General features: G+C 36.0%; 2 protein-coding genes and 1 pseudogene across 2 annotated transcripts; 2 read left to right on the forward strand and 1 right to left on the reverse strand.

Annotated features, from left to right (window-relative positions):
- The first annotated feature begins 1,399 nt into the window (after positions 1 to 1,399).
- Positions 1,400 to 5,958, forward strand: LOC126688446 (vesicle-associated membrane protein 722-like; annotated as a pseudogene).
- A 5,850-nt stretch (positions 5,959 to 11,808) lies between these two features.
- Positions 11,809 to 15,323, forward strand: LOC126690091 (uncharacterized). The gene is made up of 4 exons (XM_050385222.1): positions 11,809 to 13,437; positions 13,574 to 14,539; positions 14,618 to 14,863; positions 14,975 to 15,323. Exons 1-4 carry the CDS (start codon positions 11,809 to 11,811, stop codon positions 15,059 to 15,061), a joined length of 2,928 nt encoding a protein of 975 aa, XP_050241179.1. The 3' UTR covers positions 15,062 to 15,323.
- A 2,396-nt stretch (positions 15,324 to 17,719) lies between these two features.
- On the reverse strand, positions 17,720 to 22,062 carry LOC126688447 (uncharacterized). The gene is made up of 8 exons (XM_050383146.1): positions 21,896 to 22,062; positions 21,677 to 21,793; positions 20,226 to 20,419; positions 20,038 to 20,143; positions 19,776 to 19,923; positions 19,456 to 19,595; positions 18,376 to 18,542; positions 17,720 to 18,290 (listed from the first exon to the last, which is right to left on the reverse strand). The coding sequence occupies exons 1-8, from the start codon at positions 21,957 to 21,959 to the stop codon at positions 17,997 to 17,999; spliced, it is 1,230 nt and encodes a 409-aa protein (XP_050239103.1). The 5' UTR covers positions 21,960 to 22,062; the 3' UTR covers positions 17,720 to 17,996.
- Positions 22,063 to 23,281: the final 1,219 nt, after the last annotated feature.

Raw genomic sequence — 23,281 nt, forward strand, 5'->3', positions numbered from 1 at the left:
ATTGTCTGGAATCACCTTGGCATTGGAGCAACCAGAAAGAATAAGAATCTCAAGAGATTCTGTTTCAATCCTGCTTGGAAGACTTCTAAGATGAATGCAATCTTTCAGATCCATAAAAATAAGCCTTTTGAGGACAGCAACGAATGAGTGAACCTCAATCAAATTTGTACAACTTTCAAGATATATTTTCTGCAGATTTGGAATCCTTGTGAAATTTGGGGTGTTTCTTAGATTTTGGGAATGACTGAGTTTGATGACTGTTAAATTGTTCAAAATCTGTTTGGAAAAGCAAGTTAGAATGATTAGCTTCAATTCACTATAGAATTTATTTATTTTTTAAATAATAAATAATATAAAAGCATTGAGGAAACTAAATTACCTCGACTCCCTCCCAAAGTAGTTGATTTATGCTGGAGGCACAATTGGTTTCAAATGCTATCCAGCAAAAGATTCTGCTCCAATCTTTCTGTGTTTGCAGTCCCTCAGATCCAACATAGCAAGATTTCTCAAATTTCCAATTGACGAAGGCAGTTTTTTAATTGTAGTCCCATTTAAATAAAGCTCACATAACTGTTGCATGTTTTCCGCAAAGTCTGGAATCACCTTTAAAATCAAACCTAAGTCAACCACTATTTTGAGTCAGTACATCAGCTTTATCTACATTTTCAAGGAAGGCAATGGACAAGGGTTTCTTGGTTTAACTCCTCAGCAAGACAATCAACAAGAGTTTTCCCCCCTGAACTTTATATCATAACCATTCATTCCTTAGAGACCAAAGATTGTGTTTGAATTAATCATCCCATCTTGGGAACTCAGATCCATAGAGATAAAATGTTCCTGGCTTCCATGTAATTTCTCAGCAAGAGTAAGAGCTATTTTCTTCTTACCAAGCCTATCAGATCCAACAAAATTAAACCATATATCTAGGGAACTCAGATCCATAGAAATAAAAACCCTAACTTTTTGATCTGTTTTGTGTTTTGATTTTGAAAGAAAACGTGTTAGAGTAACGGCAAACAGGGAGGTAGGTTACGGAGCAGTAACGAATTGAACTTTGGGTTGGTAAAGTGTAATTATCTCTAAAATTAATATCACATTTAAAAATACTCTTTATATATCATATATATATATATATATATATTCTTTTTTTTTGACGTCAAAGATAGAAATATATATATATTTAAAATAGGCGGTGGTTGGTCAAAGAAAACTCCCCCCACTTGGAACTTTCCAAGGCCTTCCAAATGTGTACACAGAAATTCAAAATAAAGAACCGCGTGATGAGAGAGACAGAGGGAGAGCCACCATTTTCATAAATTTCCTTCCTACTTTATTTTTTCTAGTTTCTACCCAAACAATATAAATATTCTTTGGTTTGGTCCAATAGAGCCTTCTCAAACCGAAAAAGAAAATTCCATTTCCTCTTCCTATTATATATATCACAACCTAATAGCAGGGTAAACTCTCTCTCTCTCTCTCTCTAAATATAAGTAATTTCACAACAGAAAGAGCTTATTATTATTTCCCCAAACCATTTCTTTCTTTCTTTCTCGCAGCGTTTCCTTTCAAATTCTGCAATTTGATTTGTTTTGGTTTAGGGTTAGGGTTTGGGTTTGAATTCTAGATAAATAGAGAGATAAAAAAGATGGGGCAGCAATCTCTGATCTACAGCTTCGTGGCTCGAGGCACGGTGATTCTGGCGGAGTACACGGAGTTCACCGGAAATTTCACGAGCATCGCTTCCCAATGCCTCCAGAAGCTTCCGGCTTCCAACAACAAGTTCACCTACAACTGTGACGGCCACACCTTCAATTACCTCGTCGAAAATGGCTTCAGTATGATCTAGATCTCAATCTCGGCCTTCATTTTCTTCATCATTTGCTCAAGATCTGTATCTATTTGACCTCAAATCAATCAAAAATAACGAAATCTCACTAATAATTTTATTATTAATTTTTTGAATCATGAAGTTCTGGATTCGTCAGATTTCGTTGTGTTTGAGCTGTATTGTATTTGTTTGGATCTTTTCTATGGATTTTCTTGCTCGATTTGGAATAGGAAGGACCGCTAATAGGTAGATCCGTGGTTCTTTGTTTGGCTTTTGAGAAAATGGATGTGGAAAGGAATTTCAGATTTGTAGATTTGTGTTTTTAATCGTTTCTGTTTATTACTATTGAAATTTGATTCTGAGGATTGGATTTGAATTATCTATCTTGAGTGTTTGTGTTTTCTGTGATTTTAAAATAACATAGATATATAACATTTACATTTAAGGTTGTAAAAAAAGTTGCGTGTTCATTTTCTTTTTCTCTCCTGCATTTTCCTCAACAATTGAAATTGGAGATTAGTGTTCGTATTTTTATGAGCATCTGTAATATCAGTGGCAATGTTAGGAGAAATGTAGATTGCTGCAGTATGCATTCTGAAATGGGAATTTTCAATATTGTAGACCTATTATTTTGGAATGTGGTTTGAGGCAGTGTTATTCAGATTTCATTAGTTAGAATCTTTGGCCAAAAAGGCCTTTTCCCTCCAAAATTTGAGGTCCCTTGATGTTTTGATTTCTTACCTTTTATATTTGTCTTAAAATGGGTAAGAGTGGAAGAGACGTGGAATGCTTGGGTTTCCAGATTCAATCGTTTGGAATGGAAAAATTAGCATCTTTTTCTTTTGATCCAACTGTAATCTGATCTGGGATTGGATATAACATTGATCAGTTGACTTGAATGGGGTCATATAAAACAACAATGGATTTCTTGTAGCCTTTGGAGTTTCTTCTTTAGCCTAAAGAAGGAAAATTGAAATCTTAGGTGGCTTATTATATCCAAATTGAAATCTGGGCATGTAGGAAGTTTTTAACAGGAAGTTATTAAATTCTTGAATTTGGGTGTTGATAGTTGATAACAAGTTGTTTTTGTGACTAAAGTATGGCTTATGCTTATTTTGACACTACTTTATATTAATTCTCAGTATGGATGATTGTTAAAAAATTTTAAATTGTCTGTGTGGGTGACCACTTGATGTAGATGGGTTTCAACTCTTGACCATGTGAAGTTGCCTTCATACATGAATTAATGCTATGGTGTCTCATGTTTATGGGAAGAGAAATGATATGTCTACAACATTTTTACAACAAATCCTAAGTGGCAAGTTGTTACTAGTTGTTATTGTTGGGGCAAAAAAGTAATTTTAGCGTTAGTTTGTAATTTGAACCAATAACAACTAACCACCTGTGATTTGTTGTAAAAATGTTGTAGACGTAGGATCTCTCTTATGGGAACATCCCTTCAACAACACCATCAAGAAAAACTAGAACCAACCATTTGCCTAAAAGTAAGAATATCACTGGTTTAGAACCCTGAGTCAATACAGTAGATTTACAAAGTTTAGACTTTAACCAGATCCATGTTTCAGGTCTGTCGTAAACATTACAACAATTTCTTCAGATTTAATAGTTTCAACAAAGTTCACTTCTTTTGGGATTTGTCCATTTGTAGATGTTCCCTCTTGAGGAAAGGAGAGAGTTCATTGATACACAGATTATCTCCGTAGGCTTACTTTACTGGATTTTTCCAACTTCAAGTTGTTTGTAGTAGGATGTCAACTTATTGATTTAAATTTTAAAATGGAGTAACTCATTTGCATCAATTTTGTAGTTTTTTCTTCATTCCCTTTAAACCAGTGCATGTATTTGTGGATAGGTGGAGGGATTTGTGTGTGTTGAGAGGGAATTATGGCTTTTATAATTTGAGTGATCATATTTTCACTGACCATATCAAGTCAATTATACCCAGCTGTATGCATCAAGCTTCCTCTCAAGTGTAGGCATTCAAGTCACATGTATGACATGTTTCTGACATTCTGAAGTGTGTTCTAAGCCATTTCTGGTTTTATTACCATGGATGGTGTCTTTCACTTTGTGCCTTAAGGTTTCAAAATTGCTTACTGTGTCTCATAAGGATGCTGCTTTCCTTGGTTTTTTACCTTCATCAATATGGTGGTTTTTGTGTAGAACGTTTTCATTGGGGATTCATTGAAAGATAAAGAAGGGACGAAGTAAGATGCTATATCATATTGGCTGCAGCGATTCTTAATTACCTTACTCATAGAAGGTGCTGCTTTTATATCCAATGTGCCCTAGCTCAAGTGGCACTTTCTTCTTCCATAAGAATGGGTGGAGGCTGAGGTCATGCATTCAAAACCCACTTGGTGCATGTGTAGCTTACCAATAAGAAATAAAAGATGCTGGGTATATAAATCAAAAAGTGCTCAAGAATTATGGCTTCTATTTCCAATAGTTATTTGATACCATCTTTGATGCTAATATTAAAAAAAAAAAAATTACATGTTCTCTCCACCATCCCCCCCCCCCCCCTGCCCCCTTGTTTTCTTTTCAAGTTTGTTCCGTTATATCACTTGTTTAAAAGCAAATGACGAAAGGATTATTGGAGAGTTTGATTTTATCAAAGCAATTTACAAAATAAAGTGAAATGCTTTATTGGTTTGTTAATAATCTCCAGAGAGCGTGCATGATTTTGTTTTAACCCTGCTGCTTTATTTTGGATACTGCAGCCTATTGTGTGGTTGCTGTCGAATCTGCTGGTAGACAGATTCCCATTGCCTTTTTGGAGCGAGTTAAGGAAGATTTCAACAAGAGATATGGCGGAGGGAAAGCTGCAACTGCTGTTGCCAACAGCCTCAATAAAGAGTTTGGGTATTTATTATCCTTTATTTCATTTCATAGGGATGTAGCTTTGTTTCTTCTAAAGTATCTTGACTCTCTGGTATATATTATAGGTCCAAACTGAAGGAGCACATGCAGTATTGCGTGGATCATCCTGAAGAGATAAGCAAGCTTGCGAAAGTGAAGGCTCAGGTTTCTGAAGTCAAGGGTGTTATGATGGAAAATATTGAGAAGGTTTGGTGCTAATGCTGGTTGCTTTTTTAATGTTATGATGTAATTTGGAAGTAGAAGTTGGCTGAAGATAAATCCTGCATTTGCATGCATGTTTTTGGTAAACTGTATTATTGTCGATAGTGTAAATTATTAGGCATTGATGTTAAGGATTTGAAGTTTCCCTCTACTTATTCCTCCCTATTCTAAAAGAGAAAAAATGCTGCATGTTCTGATTGAGGAAATCCATCTTTTTGTGCAGGTTCTTGACCGTGGTGAGAAGATTGAGCTGCTGGTGGATAAAACTGAGAACCTTCGCTCACAGGTTAGTCCCAGAAAATCTCTTTGGGAGATGAATTGACTGCAGAAACCAATTCCATTCTGGGGTTTGGATAACGTTTTTAGCCTCTGGAAATTACTGGATTGATCCATGCAAGATTTAACTGTTCTCATATAATATTCCATACTAAGGAAACTGTATTTGTATTGGTTCTCATTCTTTGTCTCTTTCCTATTTTGCACATTTTCTTCTCCTCTCTGATTTGTTGATATTGAATTAGCTGATCCTAATTAGTTGGGAGCAACACTTTGACTTGGTATATGATATGATGGTATTAATATTAATTCTTCCTTGCAGGCACAAGATTTTAGGCAACAGGGAACTAAAATGAGAAGGAAGATGTGGCTTCAGAATATGAAGATAAAATTGATTGTTTTGGGTATCATCATTGCCTTGATTCTTATCATTGTTTTGTCTGTTTGCCATGGCTTCAAATGTTAAATTGGCTTGGAACTTCCCAGAGGCTTCACCGCTGTCATCTTACTGATTTGGACTGCCTTGGTAGATTCCATTCCACCTTGCAGATCCTTTCTCTTGGGTCTTTGATCTTTTAGGTTATACCTACCTTCTTCTGCTAGCCTTTTAGGATTGGGGAGCATTTGTATTTTGGATTGGTTGTATAGATAATATGCTTCAACTTCTGCAAGTAGATAAATTTTCTATATGTTCTGTGTTGTGGATTTTTTGTTTAAGGTGTATTGAAGGAATATTTGGATGCCTGCAATGGTATGTCCTCTTGGAATGTTTTCAATATATATATATATATATATATATATATATATATATATATATATATATATGTCTCATTGTTTTTGTTCGTGTAATTTCCTTTCCTTTGCTGTTTTGGGTGATAGGTGGTGGTAACCTGGTAGGTTTGGTGGAGTCTTTGGAATTGGCTTTTTCATGTTAATCTTAATATTAACAACAAAGTGTGAGGAGTGCATGCGGGTAGTTCTTGTTGGATTAAATATTCACATTTATCTCATTTTATAGGATTTGAGTGTTAATGAGGAAAAAAAATTACTGCTTCCTGGAACTATAGGTTGATTTTAAACATCCTCTTTGAATCACTGCACTCGAGCATTATTCCCCGTAAAGTTTCTCAATATGTTTACTTCAAGAAGGAAAAACGCCAATATGTGTGATTGACAACCTATATGTAATCATTCTTGGGCCATTTGACAATAACAAGCACCCGTAATAATTCCCACACTCTTTAATCTATTCCACTCCCTGTATTATATTTTTTTAGGTTATAGTTTTAGTTTAATCCACTTTCAGCAAATCATAGAAAAAAGCAAACCAAATCAATCAACAAAAGTATAATTGCCATGGTTGTCCATATCTTTATCTGCACGCTCCCGTGCCCAGCAATGATGAGATGTTTGAAAAGATTGGAGTTGGTCTCGTTGACCATTCATTCTGGTGACAACATAACATATTAACAACGAACTTGAGTAAAAACTAAAAAGTTTTACAACCAATTGTAATAATATTTTCACAAAAGTTGAGGTTTCAGTTATCAAAAAATAAAATAAAATACAATAATAAAATATTAAATTGGGACTTATCACAAGTGAAAATAAGAATGTTGGGAAAATTTTGTGACATTTGTTATATCCTTGGGCTTTCTCACTAAACTAATGTGATTTTGCAAATTAATTCAGGCATTTCTTCTCTATTATTGACATTTTTTATATTTTATCTCCTCTTTCATTTTTATTTATGTTTTATTTTTGGTTGAGCATGAATTACGATTTTATTTTTCTAGTATTCTTTTATTTTCTATTTTTTATCTTTTTTTTAGTGGTATTCTTAGTCATCGTTTTGCCGCATGAATAAACCTTTCAATCCTATGGGTTGTATCTGACAGGAGGATGTTTGATCAATTTAGGCCACGCCTTCATTATGATTTTGTACGACACGAAGCTATTCTAGAACACCAATAGTCTACCATTTCGGTTCCATTGTTAGGGAGTCGCAAGTCCCTAAATTTCTTCTCTGTCATTTCAAATGAAGCTTCATATGGGAGGATCAGCAATGATGTAAGCATGTAACCAAAGACAGGACTACATGAGATTCAATCTTGGATTGTTCTGTCAGATTATTAATCAAAACAATATATGTCTTTTTTTTTTCTTTTCTTTTTTTTTGGTTGAAAAAACAATATACGTCAAGGACTATGGATAAGACAAATAATAATGTAAGGCAAATAGGTACAACAGTTGACTTAGATCTCAAAACAGGGACTAAGAGAAAACTATTAAGACAATAAGTGTCCTAATACAATAATGTGTAATTAAGTGTATAGATACATACAATTCTTTGATTAGGTATAGAATATATTATGTTAGATTGATAAAAGCCAAGCCCTATCTCTTTGCCATCATTAAACGAAGAAGAATATCATAACCTTATCAATTAGATATAGGGAGAAGATTTGCACATGCGTAAAGCTTGGTGGACCTTTGCAAACAGTAAATGGACAATTGCTAACCAATGTCTATAATTGCCTTATGTGAAGAAGTTGTACATATTCATACACCAGTAAGAGAATTTTAGTTATACCTTATCCACACCTATGCATGCACTCGATGATTCCTATTAGTTTGTCTTCTTATTCTTCATTCTTTTTATGTATAATTGTACACTTGTGTCAAGAAAGGAGTAAATGGAAGCATCCCAATAGACGAAAAATTGAAGATACTAAATAAACACAATTTTTTTTTTAATAAATATTCTAAATGAAAAAAATGGGCAATGTTAAGATCTAATATAAATATTAAAAATTATTGATGTTGTTACTACCTTATCATAAATCTAATCTTTAGATTGCCATAATAAACAAGTTTACTTGTGACTTGTGATGATAAGGCCATTGATGTTAATCATATAAAATTTATATCTTTTTTGGGTAAAATTAAAAAATCACCTCTAATGTTTGGACTAATGTCAGATAATACCTAAACTTTTCAAAAATATCTCATTTACTTTTTACACACTAAGAATTAAGAATTTAAGATTGCTTGTGTATAGGGGTGTAATAGGTTCGGTTCGGTTCGGTTGGTTTTCTAAGTATTGGCCAATCAAAACCGAAATTTTTGGTTTGTGAAATTCTCAACCGAAACCAACCGAAGTAATTGGAAATCAATCGGTTTTGGTTGGTTTTGGTGGGTTTTTTGGGTTTCCTTATCATTTATTTCTAAGGAAGCAAACAAAGAAAAAAAAATTGATCCAGAGAAAAGAAACAAAGAACAAACTCAAAATATAAACCCAGCAAACTTAAATCCAAGCAAAAAGAGCGGTAGCACTTCTTTTGATCTCCAATGGCTTCTCATCTAATCTTTAATAAAGAAACCAACCAACATAAGCAACCAAGCACATGGGTTTTTCAAAACTCTAACTTTATTTGCACATAAAAATTGAAAAAATAGCATTGATTCAATATTAAACAAACCTAGAATATAAAAAAGAGAGAAGAAATTCTGGAGAAATTAAAGAGAGAGAGAGAGAGGGTCAACGTGAGAATGAAAAGATTAGGCCGGCATAGGGAGGCTAGCGTAAAAAGGCTGACGTGTGGAGGCCGGTGTAGGAAGGCCGACGTGTGGAGGCGGCATGTGGAGCGGTGAGAGTGGAGTCTGTGAGAGTGAAAGTAAAATGTGTGGGTTGTGGGTAGGGTTTTTAACTTTTGTTTTTATAGTTAAATTAGATTAAGTTTAATTAGGTTTGATAGGGGAGCAGAAAATTAGTCTAACTCCGGTTCGTCCAAAATGGTCGTCCAGATCCAATTAAGCAAGTTCGACCTGGAATCACCCCAGAAGAAGTAAAAGTGTTCATAGACAATAGACTACTCTTGATCAGTGAAGTCTCCCATGGACGATAAAGTCGTCCATGATGAAGGTCGTCCATGGACGACCTTCAGATGTCCATGGACGACCAAACAGTTGTCCACAAGATGGACGAATACGCAACACTTTTAACTTTTGACTCTTTGTAGCGGTTACTAGACCCACAACTATCTCGACGAATCCATCAAATAAGTTAACTTCCGTTAGCGGTTACAATTTTAGTAGCCGTTGAGGAAGTTAACTCCGGACTCGTTGGCTTCCACAAATCTTGGGGAAGTTATTGGACAAATAACCGTCCCCAAGATCCCTATATAAAGGACCGGTCTGAACCCGACAAAGGTAAGAGATTCTCTGAGACATTACCCCCAAATACTTGGAACTCCCTTCTCTGCGAGACTAACTTCTTCATCGGAGAGGGTTTGGCTGGTATTCTCCGGTCTCCTCTTTGACTGTTTGTTTCTTGTAGGCCTTCCACCACAGAAGTTGCCCACCGAAGCCAGATCATCCACCTTACTGATTCGGAGCGATATCAAGGTTAATTAGATATCTAATTAGTAATTAGTTTAATTATTCTTACTTATTCTAAAAATAAAATGAAAACATGGAAAATGGGAAAGGACTGGATGTTATTCCTATAATTGATTGATTCCTATAAAAAAACAAGAAAAGGCCAGATCATATAATAGAAAAAAAAGAAAGGCCCAAATGGTTTAAAAAAAAAAAAGAAATTGCCAAATATGTATGGCAGGCCCAAATATGTATAGGAGGCCTGAGGCCCAAATATTATATATTATATATTTAATATAAAATATATTATTATGATTCGGTTCGGTTTCAGTCGGTTTGGTGCATTCAAACCTGCCACCGAAAATCGAACTGAATATTTTCGGTTTAAAAAATTCAAAACTGAACCCGAACTGAACTGAAAATTTGACAACAATTCAACCACTTTTTTCGGTTTGTCGGTTTTGTGCACACCCCTACTTGTGTACTTTCCCCTAAAACCTTTTTTTATTTTTATTTTTTATTTTTTTGGTCTTAAATAAACCAAAGTTTGCACTGGCACTTGTTTGAACTGATTTAAAATACAATAAGTCTAAAGATATAATATGAATAAATTTTCTTCAAATCATTTTTGTTTCTTATTTTAAATGTAAAACTGGCATTTGCGGTAAACCATTTTTTTTCCTAGCAAGTTATTTGGATCCTTAGGAGTGCAATTTATCAAATCTAATAGGGTATGCATTTAGTCTTTACTTTCGAAGAATCAATGTTATTTGCAATTGGCCAAAAGTTTTGAAGCTTAATTGGTTGGTATTTTTTGATGTTTTCAATGAAGACCCCCAGATGTCAAATCCCCCCTCCCCGTCATAGCTATCAAATTATTTAGGGATAATTACAACTTACCCACCTGTGGTTTACCTCTAATTCTAAGTGCCTACCCGTGGTTTGAATTTTGACACTTTGCCCACCTGTGATTATCTCCGTCTATGTGCCGTGTGCCCACCTCTCCCTCACCGTTACTCTAACATAGGAAATAGATCAAAGGTTACTCCCATCAGATCAAAACACCCTCTTTTCCAAAAACTACTCAGTCACTCTCATCCCGCTTACTCACCAAAAATCACTCAGTGTCACTCCCAAAAATCACTCAAAATCACTCACTCACTCCCCCTTCACCGTTAACGTAAGAAATAGTTGAAAAGTCACTCCCATTTCCCATTCGTTCACTCTTACTTACGAAAAATCACTGAGTGTCACTCCCAAGAATCACACAAAATCACTCACTCACTCACTCACTCCCATCGTTCGTGCAAACCGAACCAACGAAGACGGCTTCTCCGTTCAGCTGTGGCAGGAAGACTCACTCCTGGGTATCGCGCTTCGCTTCACTTGACTGGGATTTGAAAGCTTGAGGTCGTGCATGCAAACCGATTTGAGGAGGATCAAGATTATTGCCTCTGTTCTATTCAGTCGTTGCAGGTAGATTAGGATTTTGCGTTTTAATCTTTGAAATCTAGGGTTCTGAATTGGGTCTTAAAATGCTGGTGGATTATTGTATGTTGTAGGCTTTGATGATTGTTCTGTTTAGTATTACCCGCCTCTCCCTCACCCGATCATGCTCATGATTGTTCTGTTGTAGGCTTTCTCTCTGCCGTGATTTGTATTGTTTAATTGTTTTTGTGGAATGTTACCAAATTGAAATCAGTTTGATCATTGGTTACTGCTTCTGTCAATTTGAAATCAGTTTGATTTACTGCTTCTGTTACCAAATTGATCATTGGTTTTGATTTTCAGATTAATTAGAATGTTACTAGTTGAGTCTGTTGTGGACAGCATGTTATAGTTACCCTCCATTCCCTTTAAAAGTTGAATAATGCTCATGATTTTATTGAAATAATTATTCAGTCAATTATGATATAAGCTGGATGGTTATATATGCATTTTTAAAATAAGTCCAACTGCATTCTGAGTTCTCTTGTTTGCTCAATTCTGTTTTGAAATAAGTTTGTGATAATAATCGACCAGTTAACTAATGGTGCTGCTCTTATTACTACTCTTATCCATATAGGTATTGAGTCTTTATTAACAATAGAACTAGATGCCTCATTTTTATATGTATGCTTTAAGGCTTTGAACAACCATTTGGTAATGTGGATGCTGACTTAGAACTAGATGCCTCATTTTTTATCATCTTCATTTATTCTGTTGTGTTTTACATGCAGATGGCTGACTTAGTATTCAATTTTGAGATTCATCATGGTGGGCAGTTTGTGTGGAACCCAGATTTGGAATATTTAGGAGGTAGTACTTCTTTTGTTGATAATGTTGACCCAGATAGACTTAGTTATTTTGAAATACAAGATATTTGTTGTGATGTGGGGGCACTTAGTACAAGTAGATATCATTATCTTATTCCTGGAGGTAATTTGGAGCAAGGGTTAAGGCTTATAAATGAAGATGATGATGTTGTTTATATGTGTGAGATCCATGCTGCATGGCCTACAGATAAGATAACACTATATGTTGAGGGTGGTGAGGAGCCACTTGCTGTTGAACAACCATTTGGTAATATCGAAGTAGCAGATGATGATGATGATGTGCATGAGGTGGGTGAGAGTGATGATGATGTGCATGAGGTGCATGAGGGAGGTAATGTGGATGCTGAAGGAGGTGATAGTGATTGGTTAGAGGAAGGGTTTGAGGGGCCAGATTTTGATGATGATGTTTTTGGAAATGTAGATGATGGGCCATCTACACGTGCAGCCCCACATAAGCCCTCTGAAGGAGATGACGGGCCATCTACACATGCAGCCCCACATAGGCCCTTTGAAGGAGATGATGGGTCATCTACCCATGAGGATGTACATTTGTATGCAGCCCCACATAGGAATACTGCAGCTGACAATGACCCACCTCTTGAAGAGGGTGAATGGATTGACCCACCTCTTGAAGATGACATGGAAAGTCTAGTAGGGTCTGATGATGATCAGCCAGCACCAGCTGCAAAAGAACCTGAGTTTAATGTCCAAACTGACATGAGAAAGCCAGAGTTAAGGAAAGGAATGAAGTTTCCAAACTCTAAAGTATTTAGGGAGGCATTGAGGGAATATGCGATAAAGAAGCCAGTAAATATCAAGTTCAAGCTGAATGAGAAGAAGAAGATATCAGTTTATTGTATCAATGAATGTGGATGGAGGTGTTATGCATCTCAACTACCTGAAGAGTTGACATTCCAAATAAAGACATTCAATCCGGAGTGCACTTGCCCTAGATCCTTCAAACACAGCCAAGTGACTTCAACTTATGTTGCAAAGAAGTTTATGCAGGAGTTTGACAAAAACCCCAATTGGAAAGTGGCTGGTGTTCAACATCATGTGAAGCAAGCACTTGAAGTTGACATAAGTTACAGTCAAGTGTATAGGGCAAAAAGGAAAGCTACTGACTTGGTTACTGGGGATGAACAGCTGCAATATGGGAAACTTAGGGATTATGCAGAGATGATAAGATTGACTGATAAAGGAAGTAGGGTTATTTTGCAAACTGAAATGGAAGATGAAAATGCACAGTCGAAATTTAAGAGAATGTATATTAGGTATAATGCACAAAAACTTGGGTTTTTGGGAGGTTGTAGACCAATTATTGGTTTAGATGGGTGCCACTTGAAAGGCAGATTTGGGGGGCAAATACTTTCTGCCATAGCTAGAGATGCAAATGACAACATTTTCCCAGTTGCATTTGCTGTTGTTGAGCAAGAAAACAAAGATTCATGGGTATGGTTTCTGCAGCAATTTTCAGATGACATTGGGGATCCACAGCAACTTAATCTGGTCTTCATCAGTGACAGACAAAAGGTATGATAATTGAGATGCTGTTTTGTAGACATTTTTAAAGTTCAATAATAATTGAGATGCTGTTTTGTAACAAAGATGCTGTTTTGTAACAATTGTACTAACATATTTACTTGTTCTGTTTTGTAACTTGTATAAGGGCCTTATACCTGCAATTGAGATGTTGTTCCCAACTTGTGAGCATAGATATTGTGTGAAGCATATCTATAATAATTTCAAAGTGGATCATAAGGGCTTGGAGTTAAAGGATGCACTGTGGAGATGTGCTGGAGCCACAACAGTGAGAGAGTTTGAAATAAGAATGCAGGAAATGAAGGATTTGGATGTCAAGGCATGGGAGTATCTTGCTGACATCAACCCTGCACAATGGTCTAAGTCTCACTTTAGTAGTAGAGCTTTGTGTGATTGTTTAGCTAATAACTTGAGTGAGTCTTTTAATGCCATGATTTTAGAAGCTAGGGATAAGCCAATTTTAGCAATGTTGGAGTGGATTAGAGTTAGGCTCATGACCAAACAATACAAAAAGATGAGAGGTATAGCAAAATACACTGGAAAAGTTTGTCCTAATATTCAAGACAAATTAGAGAAGTTAAAACATGATTCTATACCTTTCAGTGCTACTCCAGCAGGCAGCTTCATGTATGAGGTTGATAATGGTCATGAGAGACATGTGGTTGACTTGGCTAAGAAAGCATGCAGCTGTAGGATTTGGGATTTGACAGGACTTCCCTGCAAACATGGGATCTCTGCTATTGTTAAGAACCTGGAGAAAGTGGAGGACTATGTGCATCCTTGTTACTTAAAAGAGACATTTGCTGAAACATACAAAGAGATAATACAGCCAATGCCTGGCCAGTCTGAGTGGGTTAAGACTAACCAACCTGCTCCTGTTGCTCCTCATGTGTATAAACCACCTGGCCGACCACCAAAGCAAAGAAAAAGAGATCCTGAAGAGCCAAGGAACCCTTATAGAGTTTCTAGGATGAACAAGACAATCAAGTGTGGGAAGTGCAAGAAAGAAGGACATAATGCAAGAGGGTGCAAGGCAGGCATCACTGGTGAAACTCCATGGCAGAGAAGAGATAGACTTGCTAAATCAGCAGCTGTAAGTATTTCCATGCTTTGAACTATATTCATTTCCTCAAGTATTTCGAGTGTGTAACTTGTACTACCCTCTTTGTAGGCACAAGGCAGTAAATCTACAAAAACAAAGCAGACTGCAACACCTCAAACTGCATCCCAGCCACCAAGTGCTAGATCTCAGAGTGCATACAGAGCTTTTGATCAAACTGCATCTCAACCTGCACCAAACAATAGATCTGAGGCTGCAACTCAACCTGCAACTAGATCTAAGGCTAACTGGTTCTCTTCACCCTCACAACCAAGCTTCCATACCCCTAGAGAGACATGGGATTCTTTACCATCTCAGGCACCTCTGGCTTGTTCTATTTTGTTTATTTTTTTCCTCTTACTTGCTATTGTTGGATCATCTTGCTAATTGTTGGATCATCTTGCTAACTGTTGGATTTTGGTTATGCAGCCAAGTGCATCTGCTAGGGGGTTTAAAGGCAGAAAGTTTCAACCAGTTGGTGGAAAGGGCAAGAATGCAGCTGGCAAGGGCACCTAAAGTAGTAAATGACAACTTGGAAGATGTTAAAGTTTCAACAACTTTTTTGTTATAGTTCACTTGTTTAATGTATATGTCAAGTGTCAAAAACAATATTGACAATTTCGGTTGGAAATATGTATGTCTGAGCACTAGTGGACTAGTTGGTGGGTTTTAATTGGAAGATGTGTAAAGTCACAGGATGTGCCAAAAACAATGTTGGCAATTTTGTATGCATGTGACATAAAACTTTATTAATGTCTCCACTTTTATTTTGTAAAGTCACTGAATAGGTTGCTCTTCTTTTATTTTGTGAAGTGGAATGATGTGCTCAATGACTCCACTTTTATTAATGTTAATGTGCATTGAAATAGGATAAAGTATTTTGTTGTGTTGTGCTTGTCTTGTGCTTTTGGTGGACTAATGCACATTTCCACAGGTGTATTGTGCTTGTCTGAGCACTTGTCTTGTTTAATGTTAATTATAGGCAGGTGTGCAACAAATCATGTATATGTGTAAAACATGTTCCATTTATAGGCAGGTGTGCATTGACACAGGTGTATATATTGAACCAACATGTTCCATTCAAGTTATTATGTTATTAACATTTCCACATAACACTTTGTGCCAATATATATCAATCACAGGATGAAGTAAAAAGGAATAAAAAAATTATACTAAACAATATTTGCACAAAAACAACACTTTCCATTTCAATTACCCAATAACATTTCAACATCCCACCAAGCATCATGGCAGATTAAGGTTCCTCGCTCTTACATTATTGTTCACTGAGGCAAAACACAACAACAACATTACAAAAATGAAAAATAACCACGACAAAACTAATGCCATCTTGTACAATCTCTCACTCTCTCTAACTCTCTTAAGTTTCTCTCTAATTTCTACATAAAGCTCATGAGTTTCTCTTTCCCTCCGGTTACATCTTTCTTCCATTTCCTTAGTTGTCATTTCTCTCTGATTTGCAAGCTGCAATTCATTCTCAAGTATACTTATCCTTTCACGGCCACTCTTACAAGTTTCGTTATCCACCCACTGAAAGAAGCCACATTTGGGACCAACCTGAGCATTACAATTATAACAATTAATTTCACAGTTCACAATTAATCACAACTAATAATTTAATTCAACTCAATTCAAATACAACAATGTAATTGTTACTTACATTAAATTGACTACAACCAACGAATCTTCTTTCATAGTTACCAGCTTTTCGACTTGTTCTTAGGGCACAATTCTCAAGGGTACATAAATGACCATCTCTAGCACGGTAGAAACCACTAGTTGTAGAGCCATTGCCAGTTGATGAAGACATAGCAAAAATTTGTTACAAGCTTATAGACCAACAAATCTGTTACGAGTGGCAAGAATCAACTCATCTAAATTTAGTATCAACTCATCTAAATTTAGTAACAATTACTCATGCTACAACCACATTGTTAAAAAAGTTGATGGGCCACAGACCTTTATTTTAAAGTAATCAGAAAATGCAGATATATATTCATAACTGTTAAGCCAGTAATAAGAAAATGCAGATATAAACCAGTTCCATGGTTAAGCAAGAACCGAATTTGGAAGAAAGAATTTGGAAGAAAGACTACCCAATTTTAAAACCCACAGGAATTTTAACAAAGTGACCGTGCATATTAAGTGAGGAAGAAAGAAATACAATTATCACCGGGCATTTTAAAACCCACCACCGGCAGAAATGGGTTTTTAAAACCCACCACCGATGACAACATTTTAAAACCCACCACCGGCACCGGCATTTTAAAATTCACCAGCATTTTAAGACCCAATTCAGAACCCTAGATTTCAAAGATTAAAACGCAAAATCCTAATCTACCTGCAACGGCTGAACAGAACAGCAATAAACTCCCAGTCAAGTGAAGCGAAGCGCGATACCCAGTCAAGCTTTAAACTCCCAGTCAAGTGAAGCGAAGCGCGATACCCATGAGTGAGTCTTCCTGCCACAGATGAACGGAGAAGCTGTCTATCTCGATTCGGTTTGCATGAACGATGGGAGTGAGTGAGTGAGTGATTTTGAGTGATTTTTGGGAGTGACACTGAGTGATTTTTGGTGAGTAAGCGGGATGAGAGTGACTGAGTAGTTTTTGGAAAAGAGGGTGTTTTGATCTGGATGGGAGTAACCTTTGATCTATTTCCTATGTTAGAGTAACGGTGAGGGAGAGGTGGGCACACGGCACATAGACGGAGATAATCACAGGTGGACAAAGTGTCAAAATTCAAACCACGGGTAGGCACTTAGAATTAGAGGTAAACCACAGGTGGGTAAGTTGTAATTATCCCAATTATTTATTAAAAAAAAGTTATTTGTAATGGGAGTATTAGTACTGATTGAGTGTATATATATAAAACATAAAACCAATTTTATTCGAATATAAAATATTTTGATTTATAAGGAGGAACCAGCTCCGATCTGGTCAGATCAAAAACCGCAAAAAGCAGCAGGCCAACCACGAGGATTGGCGGCATGAGACCCCACTAAAGAGGTAGAAGAACCCTTAAAACATGGGGGACAGATCACTATAGACTATAGAGCGTCACTCACCGTGGCTGCTGAAAAAGCTTGATGTGCATGTCAACCCAATAGCGCATGTTAACCCAATTGCGCTATCATGCATCATGCAGAGAGACTTTGCGGAGGAAGGGGTTGAGCTTTGATGATATAACATAACCGGAATGTAATCAAATACACCAAAATCCTGTTAGCTCTTAGTGAACTTCCAACTGAGCAACTGAAATTCAAATGCATGGAGTATAATGAAATGTTCCTCTCTAACTACACAGATGATTCACTATTCATGAATTCATTATGGGACAACACTGTCCTATGTTACCAAAAAGATCAAGAGCTATGCATATAGATATTACTATCTTCTTTGTCATCTTCTTAATGCCATGTTCACTATTCTTAGTCTCTCTTAGGCTGAGCAATGTCAAGAATATATTGATTTAGTCGCTGGCCAAATATCTTTGTGGAAAATGACTCAGTAACATGTCGCCGGGCCTCTTCACCCATTCTCTTAGCCATTGTAGGGTCCTGAATAAGTTTAGCCATAGCCAAAGAGAACTTTTGTGGAGTAGGATCACAAAGAAATCCTGTTTCCCCATCCTTAATTGTCTCTACAGGGCCACCACTATTGCATGCAATAACAGGTTTATGAGCTGCCATGGACTCCAATGGAACAATCCCAAAATGTTCATCCTACAATAATTGAACACTTAGATATAAAAACCAAATTCCCTTTTTCCAAAACTGATCAATTTCATGAGAATAAAAATGCTCAAACCTTTGGTGTATAAAGTACACACAGACATTGGGAGAGAAGTGCATTTCTTTCATCTGTTGAGCATGATGTAATGAAGTTAACCCGATGAGACACTCCTTCCCTTTCTGCTAAGCTTTTAAGCTCCTCCAGGTATTCAACATTCTCTCTCAGGCGTTTATCATATCCACCTGCAACATATTATGAATTTTTTTATGTGGAATAGATGGTTTGGAAGAAATTAAAGGCAAATTTTTTATACTTTGTTTACCAAATCTTGTGAATTCCATTAATTGCATTTTTAAGACCATGATCAAGTTTTATTACCAGTTATAAACATTACTCCATTAGTCCCTTCCCTTTTATAGAGAATTCCCATACTAAATGTTGTAACTATTTCAAACGGGCGAATGTAGGTCTTCTTTTGCCATGTAAGTAGCAAATTGATTTCATCACATAACCCTTTACATAAAAGTCCATCCCCTTATCATGTATGGCTAAACAGGAGGATGCGCAGACAAATATAGCAAATCCTCTTCAATCAACTATTCTAGCAAGAGTTTTGCTTTATCATGTGAACAGTTTCCCTTATGTTAAAATGACCAACTCATTTGGCCAGATAAATTGTTTCTTACCATCTACATGTCATATTATAGCCAACCATGTTTTTTAATTACAAATTTGGTACACAAAATTTTTTGGGTAAGTAATTTAGTGCGCATAAATTACCAAGCCAGTTATGATATGAACAATGTAGCTCCACTCAAATATTAATTATACATGGCAGTTGAAATATTTAGGTTTGATTTGTGAACTTACAGAGAGACAATGTAAAGCCTTCTATGTTAAGTTACCAGAAGAGTCCAATGGCAAAACAGAGAGTTGCCCAGCTAATCGTATGAAGAATCTAGTATTGAGGTGTTACTTCTAATTTGTCATGTATACATAATTAGTCTTGGTTTAAGTACACAATGCCTTCTGAGCAATCATAAATTGGTGATAAACAAACCCTACCCCAAGACATATACTTTCACAATTATTTACCCAAAGGTATGAGATATCTGTCAAAAAGAGTATGCAGTCACAAAATCGTTAGAGACTTGCCTGCAATGGTCAATGAAGCATCATCCAGGTTACTATTTTGGAGGACATCTCCTTCAAGGTTGTGAAGCATAGCAAAGGCTGAAATTGCTAGATCTATATTCTTTTTTCTTTCAAATCGGTTGATGGACAGAAAATTCAACCTATAACCAACACCCCCCCCCCCCCCCCCCCCAACAAAAAAAAATAAAAAAAGAAGATAAAAGAGAATTAGACTCTAAGCTTATAGTGGACAAAGTAAACATAGTAAAAGAAATGTCTACACATAGCATCCTATGCCTAGAACTAGAAAATTTAAAGGGAGATGCACAAACGTTGCTTACTTATTTGAATGGGGTTCATCAAACTGATCCACATTAACAGCTGGATAAAGAACAGCTGGTCGAAGTCCCCGAGTATGAAGATGCTTGAATGTATTTGCGAAGGTAGATGCAGTAAATCTGCTGTTAACAAGTATCATATCTGCCATTCCTAGAGTCCCAAAAGAAAATTAAAAACAAATGGTAGATTTACATGGCACAAGCGAACACTTAGGAGATGAGGATAATTTACAAGAGTAGCCAAAGTCGAGACATGGAATCTAACCAGTGGTTATTTCTTCTATGAAGTCAATTGGTTTCCTATATATCCTCCTGAGAACAGTAGTGTGTTGAGCCAGCAACAGATCTGGAAAATGACAATAGAATACAACCTGGGCAAAAGAATGTGGTGCATGAAACAAAAATGATGCCAGGACATCCAGATCACAGTTTATATGAAAGAAGTATATATACCTTCATTGACTTTTTAAGTTTCAATAATGGAATGACAACAGAGACCTGATCTGCTAGTATAACATCAAACGAAGGCCACATGAACAGCACACAAAGAGCAACAAAAATGCACTGCAGATATGCACATAAAGCATGAAAACGGTAGAAAATATGTCGGGGAAGGAAGGCACCATATACTGTAACTGGAAAGGTACCTGGATAACCAATGAACGTCGGTAAGACATGTTAGAATGCTAGATGCATTACATCTTACACAAAGAGCTTTTTAAACCAAGGCGTATAATATATACATGCACATAAACACAAGCACACATGCATATCTACAAATATACACATATAGGTTACGTATATTGCGGCCGAATTGGTTAAATTTAACTGTATCCAACACTTGGCACAACCATTGGATTGGAGATAATATTTCCCATGGAATTTTTAATCCTCCATAGGGCATATATGATAATAATAGAAAATGAACTTCGGCTAAAATGGCACTTCCTCCTCCCAAAAGAATATGGATGGAGGGTGAAGTCTGATAAATTACCACTTATCTCAAAAGCTTGAGTTGTTAGAAAATGTTAACAATTTTTCTAACAAAGTCTTGTGTTCAAAACTCATTAGGTGTACATAACTTAACAATTAAAAAACATAATTCATAATAATACTATGGGGGAGGTGGTATATACAGCTAATGGTGATAACATAGATTCCTTGTTAGTTGTGCAAAAACTGTGATGGGTCAAATTGACGACCACCCACGGTCTCAAGATTGCCACCAGCCACTCAAGCTTGCAGGTGAAAACTGACTTCCACTAATATTCTTTAGTCCAAAACAAAGGAATCCTCTTTCCACCTTGATAACTGAAGCTTACAGTTGGCTGCCAAACACCAGTAATAAATTACATCTTTATTATTATTATTATTAATTCAATCCAATCCAATCCAGGTGTGTTCCAACCACAGGATGAGATATCTTATATCCAATCCAATCCAGCAATTTATACGGTGTACCAAACACAGCCATACATAAATATAAATATCCTTCTACCTTTCATAAAAATTTTCAATTGAAGAAGGGCCATCTAATTTTCTTTCCTTTGCACTGTGTCATCAGATCATCACATATATTCAGACTAATTATAAATGGGTGGAAGACAATTTTGTTTAAGTTATAACTCAAGATTCATAAATGACCAAATAAGCAAAATCAACAAAAAGAATTTCTCATGGGATCCAAGGAGAGCCAATAAAATAAGGTCCTGGGAAAGGGGCAGATTCTAGCTAGCCTAAGTTCCTGAAAGTTTTTGAACTTGTACGCTAGCATCTATAACTGACTTCTAAGCCAACATTCTAGCGTTTGCCTTTTGCTTTTGGCTCATTCAAGTCCATATTCATATTGAGGGAAAAAAAAAAAAAGAAAGGAAGGAAGAAGAACTCAAGGGTAAGTCACTGACCAGCAAGCGTTTCCTCAAAACAGTGATCTTTATCATGGTGAGCAGTAAAAATATGAACATTGTGGCCATGGGATGCAAGTTCAACAGCCGCATCAACTATTAATCTTTCAGCACCACCTATGTATGTATAGTATGGATAACCAAATTAGATTAAAAACTTAAAAGTGAAATCCATTATCGAAGATTAAAAAAGAAAGAAAGAAAGAAAGAAAGACATACCTATACCAAGATCGGGATGAAAGATGGCGATGTTCAATTTGGAGCTATCCTTCTTTCTCTCCATACTTTTGAGATTTGAGACACCCAAGTCTCTCTCGGTTTCCTCTTATCTCTTTTTCTCTCAGTCGGGTTAGGGGTAGGGGTAGGAATTTTGGGAATGATGGCTTATTATTATTTTTATTTTTATTTTACTGGGGAGGAGAGGAAACCGTGTATTGCAATTTTTTTTTTTTTTTTTTTTAAATTTCTATACTATTTTTTAATTAACGTTTTTATTTATTTATTTATTAAGACATAAATAATAAAGTAAAAAATAAATATTAAATTAGAGGCAAAACCACCTAGTTTCGGGATTTAATGTCAACAGTGATGTCTATTAAATAGGAATGGAAGACTGAATTAGGAAATTTCGAAATTTAGATGATTGAAATTAAAAACAGTGAAACTTAAGAGGTAAGGCCTTGTTTGGTTTTTTTTTTTTTTGTCACTCAATTTCCGTCACCCATCACTCTAAAATACTATGTTTATTTGGCACCATCACACACTTCCCATCACTCAATATTTTTCACACTATTTGTGAGTCCCATACTTGTCACCGGTGCAGCTTTTTTTTTTTTTTTTTTTTTTTTTTTTTTTTTTTTTTTCTTTAGTACCCAAACTCACCGAACCTAATGAAAAAAAGAAAGAAAAAAAAAGAAAAAGAAGAAACCCAGAACAGATCGAACCAGTGAAAAAAAAAAAAAGAAACCCAGAACAGACCGAACAACCAACCCAAGAGGGGGGAAAAAAAAAAAAAAAAGAACCAAATAGCCAACCCAGAGAAGAAAGGAAAAAAAAAAGTCAAAGTCAAAAGGTGCGGTTGAGTACTATTTGTGGGTCCCCTATGTGTGTTTAATTACAATATTGCCATTGAGTTATGAGTTATGGAAACTGAAAATAACCAAAACGTGTTTTCAGTTTCCATAACTCATAACTAAGAAATCAGAGAATTGAGTAATGGAAACAGAGTTATGGACTTCCCAAACAACCTTTTTGCTATGGGTCCCACAATTTTTGAGTTATGAGTTATGGAAACTAAGATATGAGTTATGGAAATTGCTAAATGAAACACCCCCTAAGTTTTGGAATTTGGCCTATTTCTTATAACTCAGCTCTGGATAGCGTTGCGCGAAAGAAAGAAAGAAAGGAGAGAGAATTTTATTATTATTATTATTACTCCCTCCGTCCCACTTTGTTTGTCCTGTTTGAAAAGTCAAATATTTTAAGGGAACATCATTTATTGTCTTGTCTGTCTTATAAAAATATATAAATTTACAAAACTACCCTTAAATAAATTTATCAGCTTTTTTTAAAATGAGTTATTCTTAATGAGGCTTAGGGATATAA

This window comes from Quercus robur, chromosome 6, assembly GCF_932294415.1.
Source record: "Quercus robur chromosome 6, dhQueRobu3.1, whole genome shotgun sequence".
Classification (NCBI taxonomy): domain Eukaryota; kingdom Viridiplantae; phylum Streptophyta; class Magnoliopsida; order Fagales; family Fagaceae; genus Quercus; species Quercus robur.

Coding starts and splice junctions, on each gene's coding strand:
- LOC126690091 (XM_050385222.1), top strand. CDS start 11,809: ATGGCTGACTTAGTATTCAATTTTGAGATTCATCATGGTGGGCAGTTT. Junction 13,438..13,573: donor TCATCAGTGACAGACAAAAG/GTATGATAATTG, acceptor AACTTGTATAAG/GGCCTTATACCTGCAATTGA. Junction 14,864..14,974: donor GGGATTCTTTACCATCTCAG/GCACCTCTGGCT, acceptor TTGGTTATGCAG/CCAAGTGCATCTGCTAGGGG.
- LOC126688447 (XM_050383146.1), bottom strand. CDS start 21,959: ATGGAGAGAAAGAAGGATAGCTCCAAATTGAACATCGCCATCTTTCAT. Junction 19,924..20,037: donor CATAGAAGAAATAACCACTG/GTTAGATTCCAT, acceptor TTGGGACTCTAG/GAATGGCAGATATGATACTT. Junction 18,543..19,455: donor TGCTTCATTGACCATTGCAG/GCAAGTCTCTAA, acceptor AATATGTTGCAG/GTGGATATGATAAACGCCTG.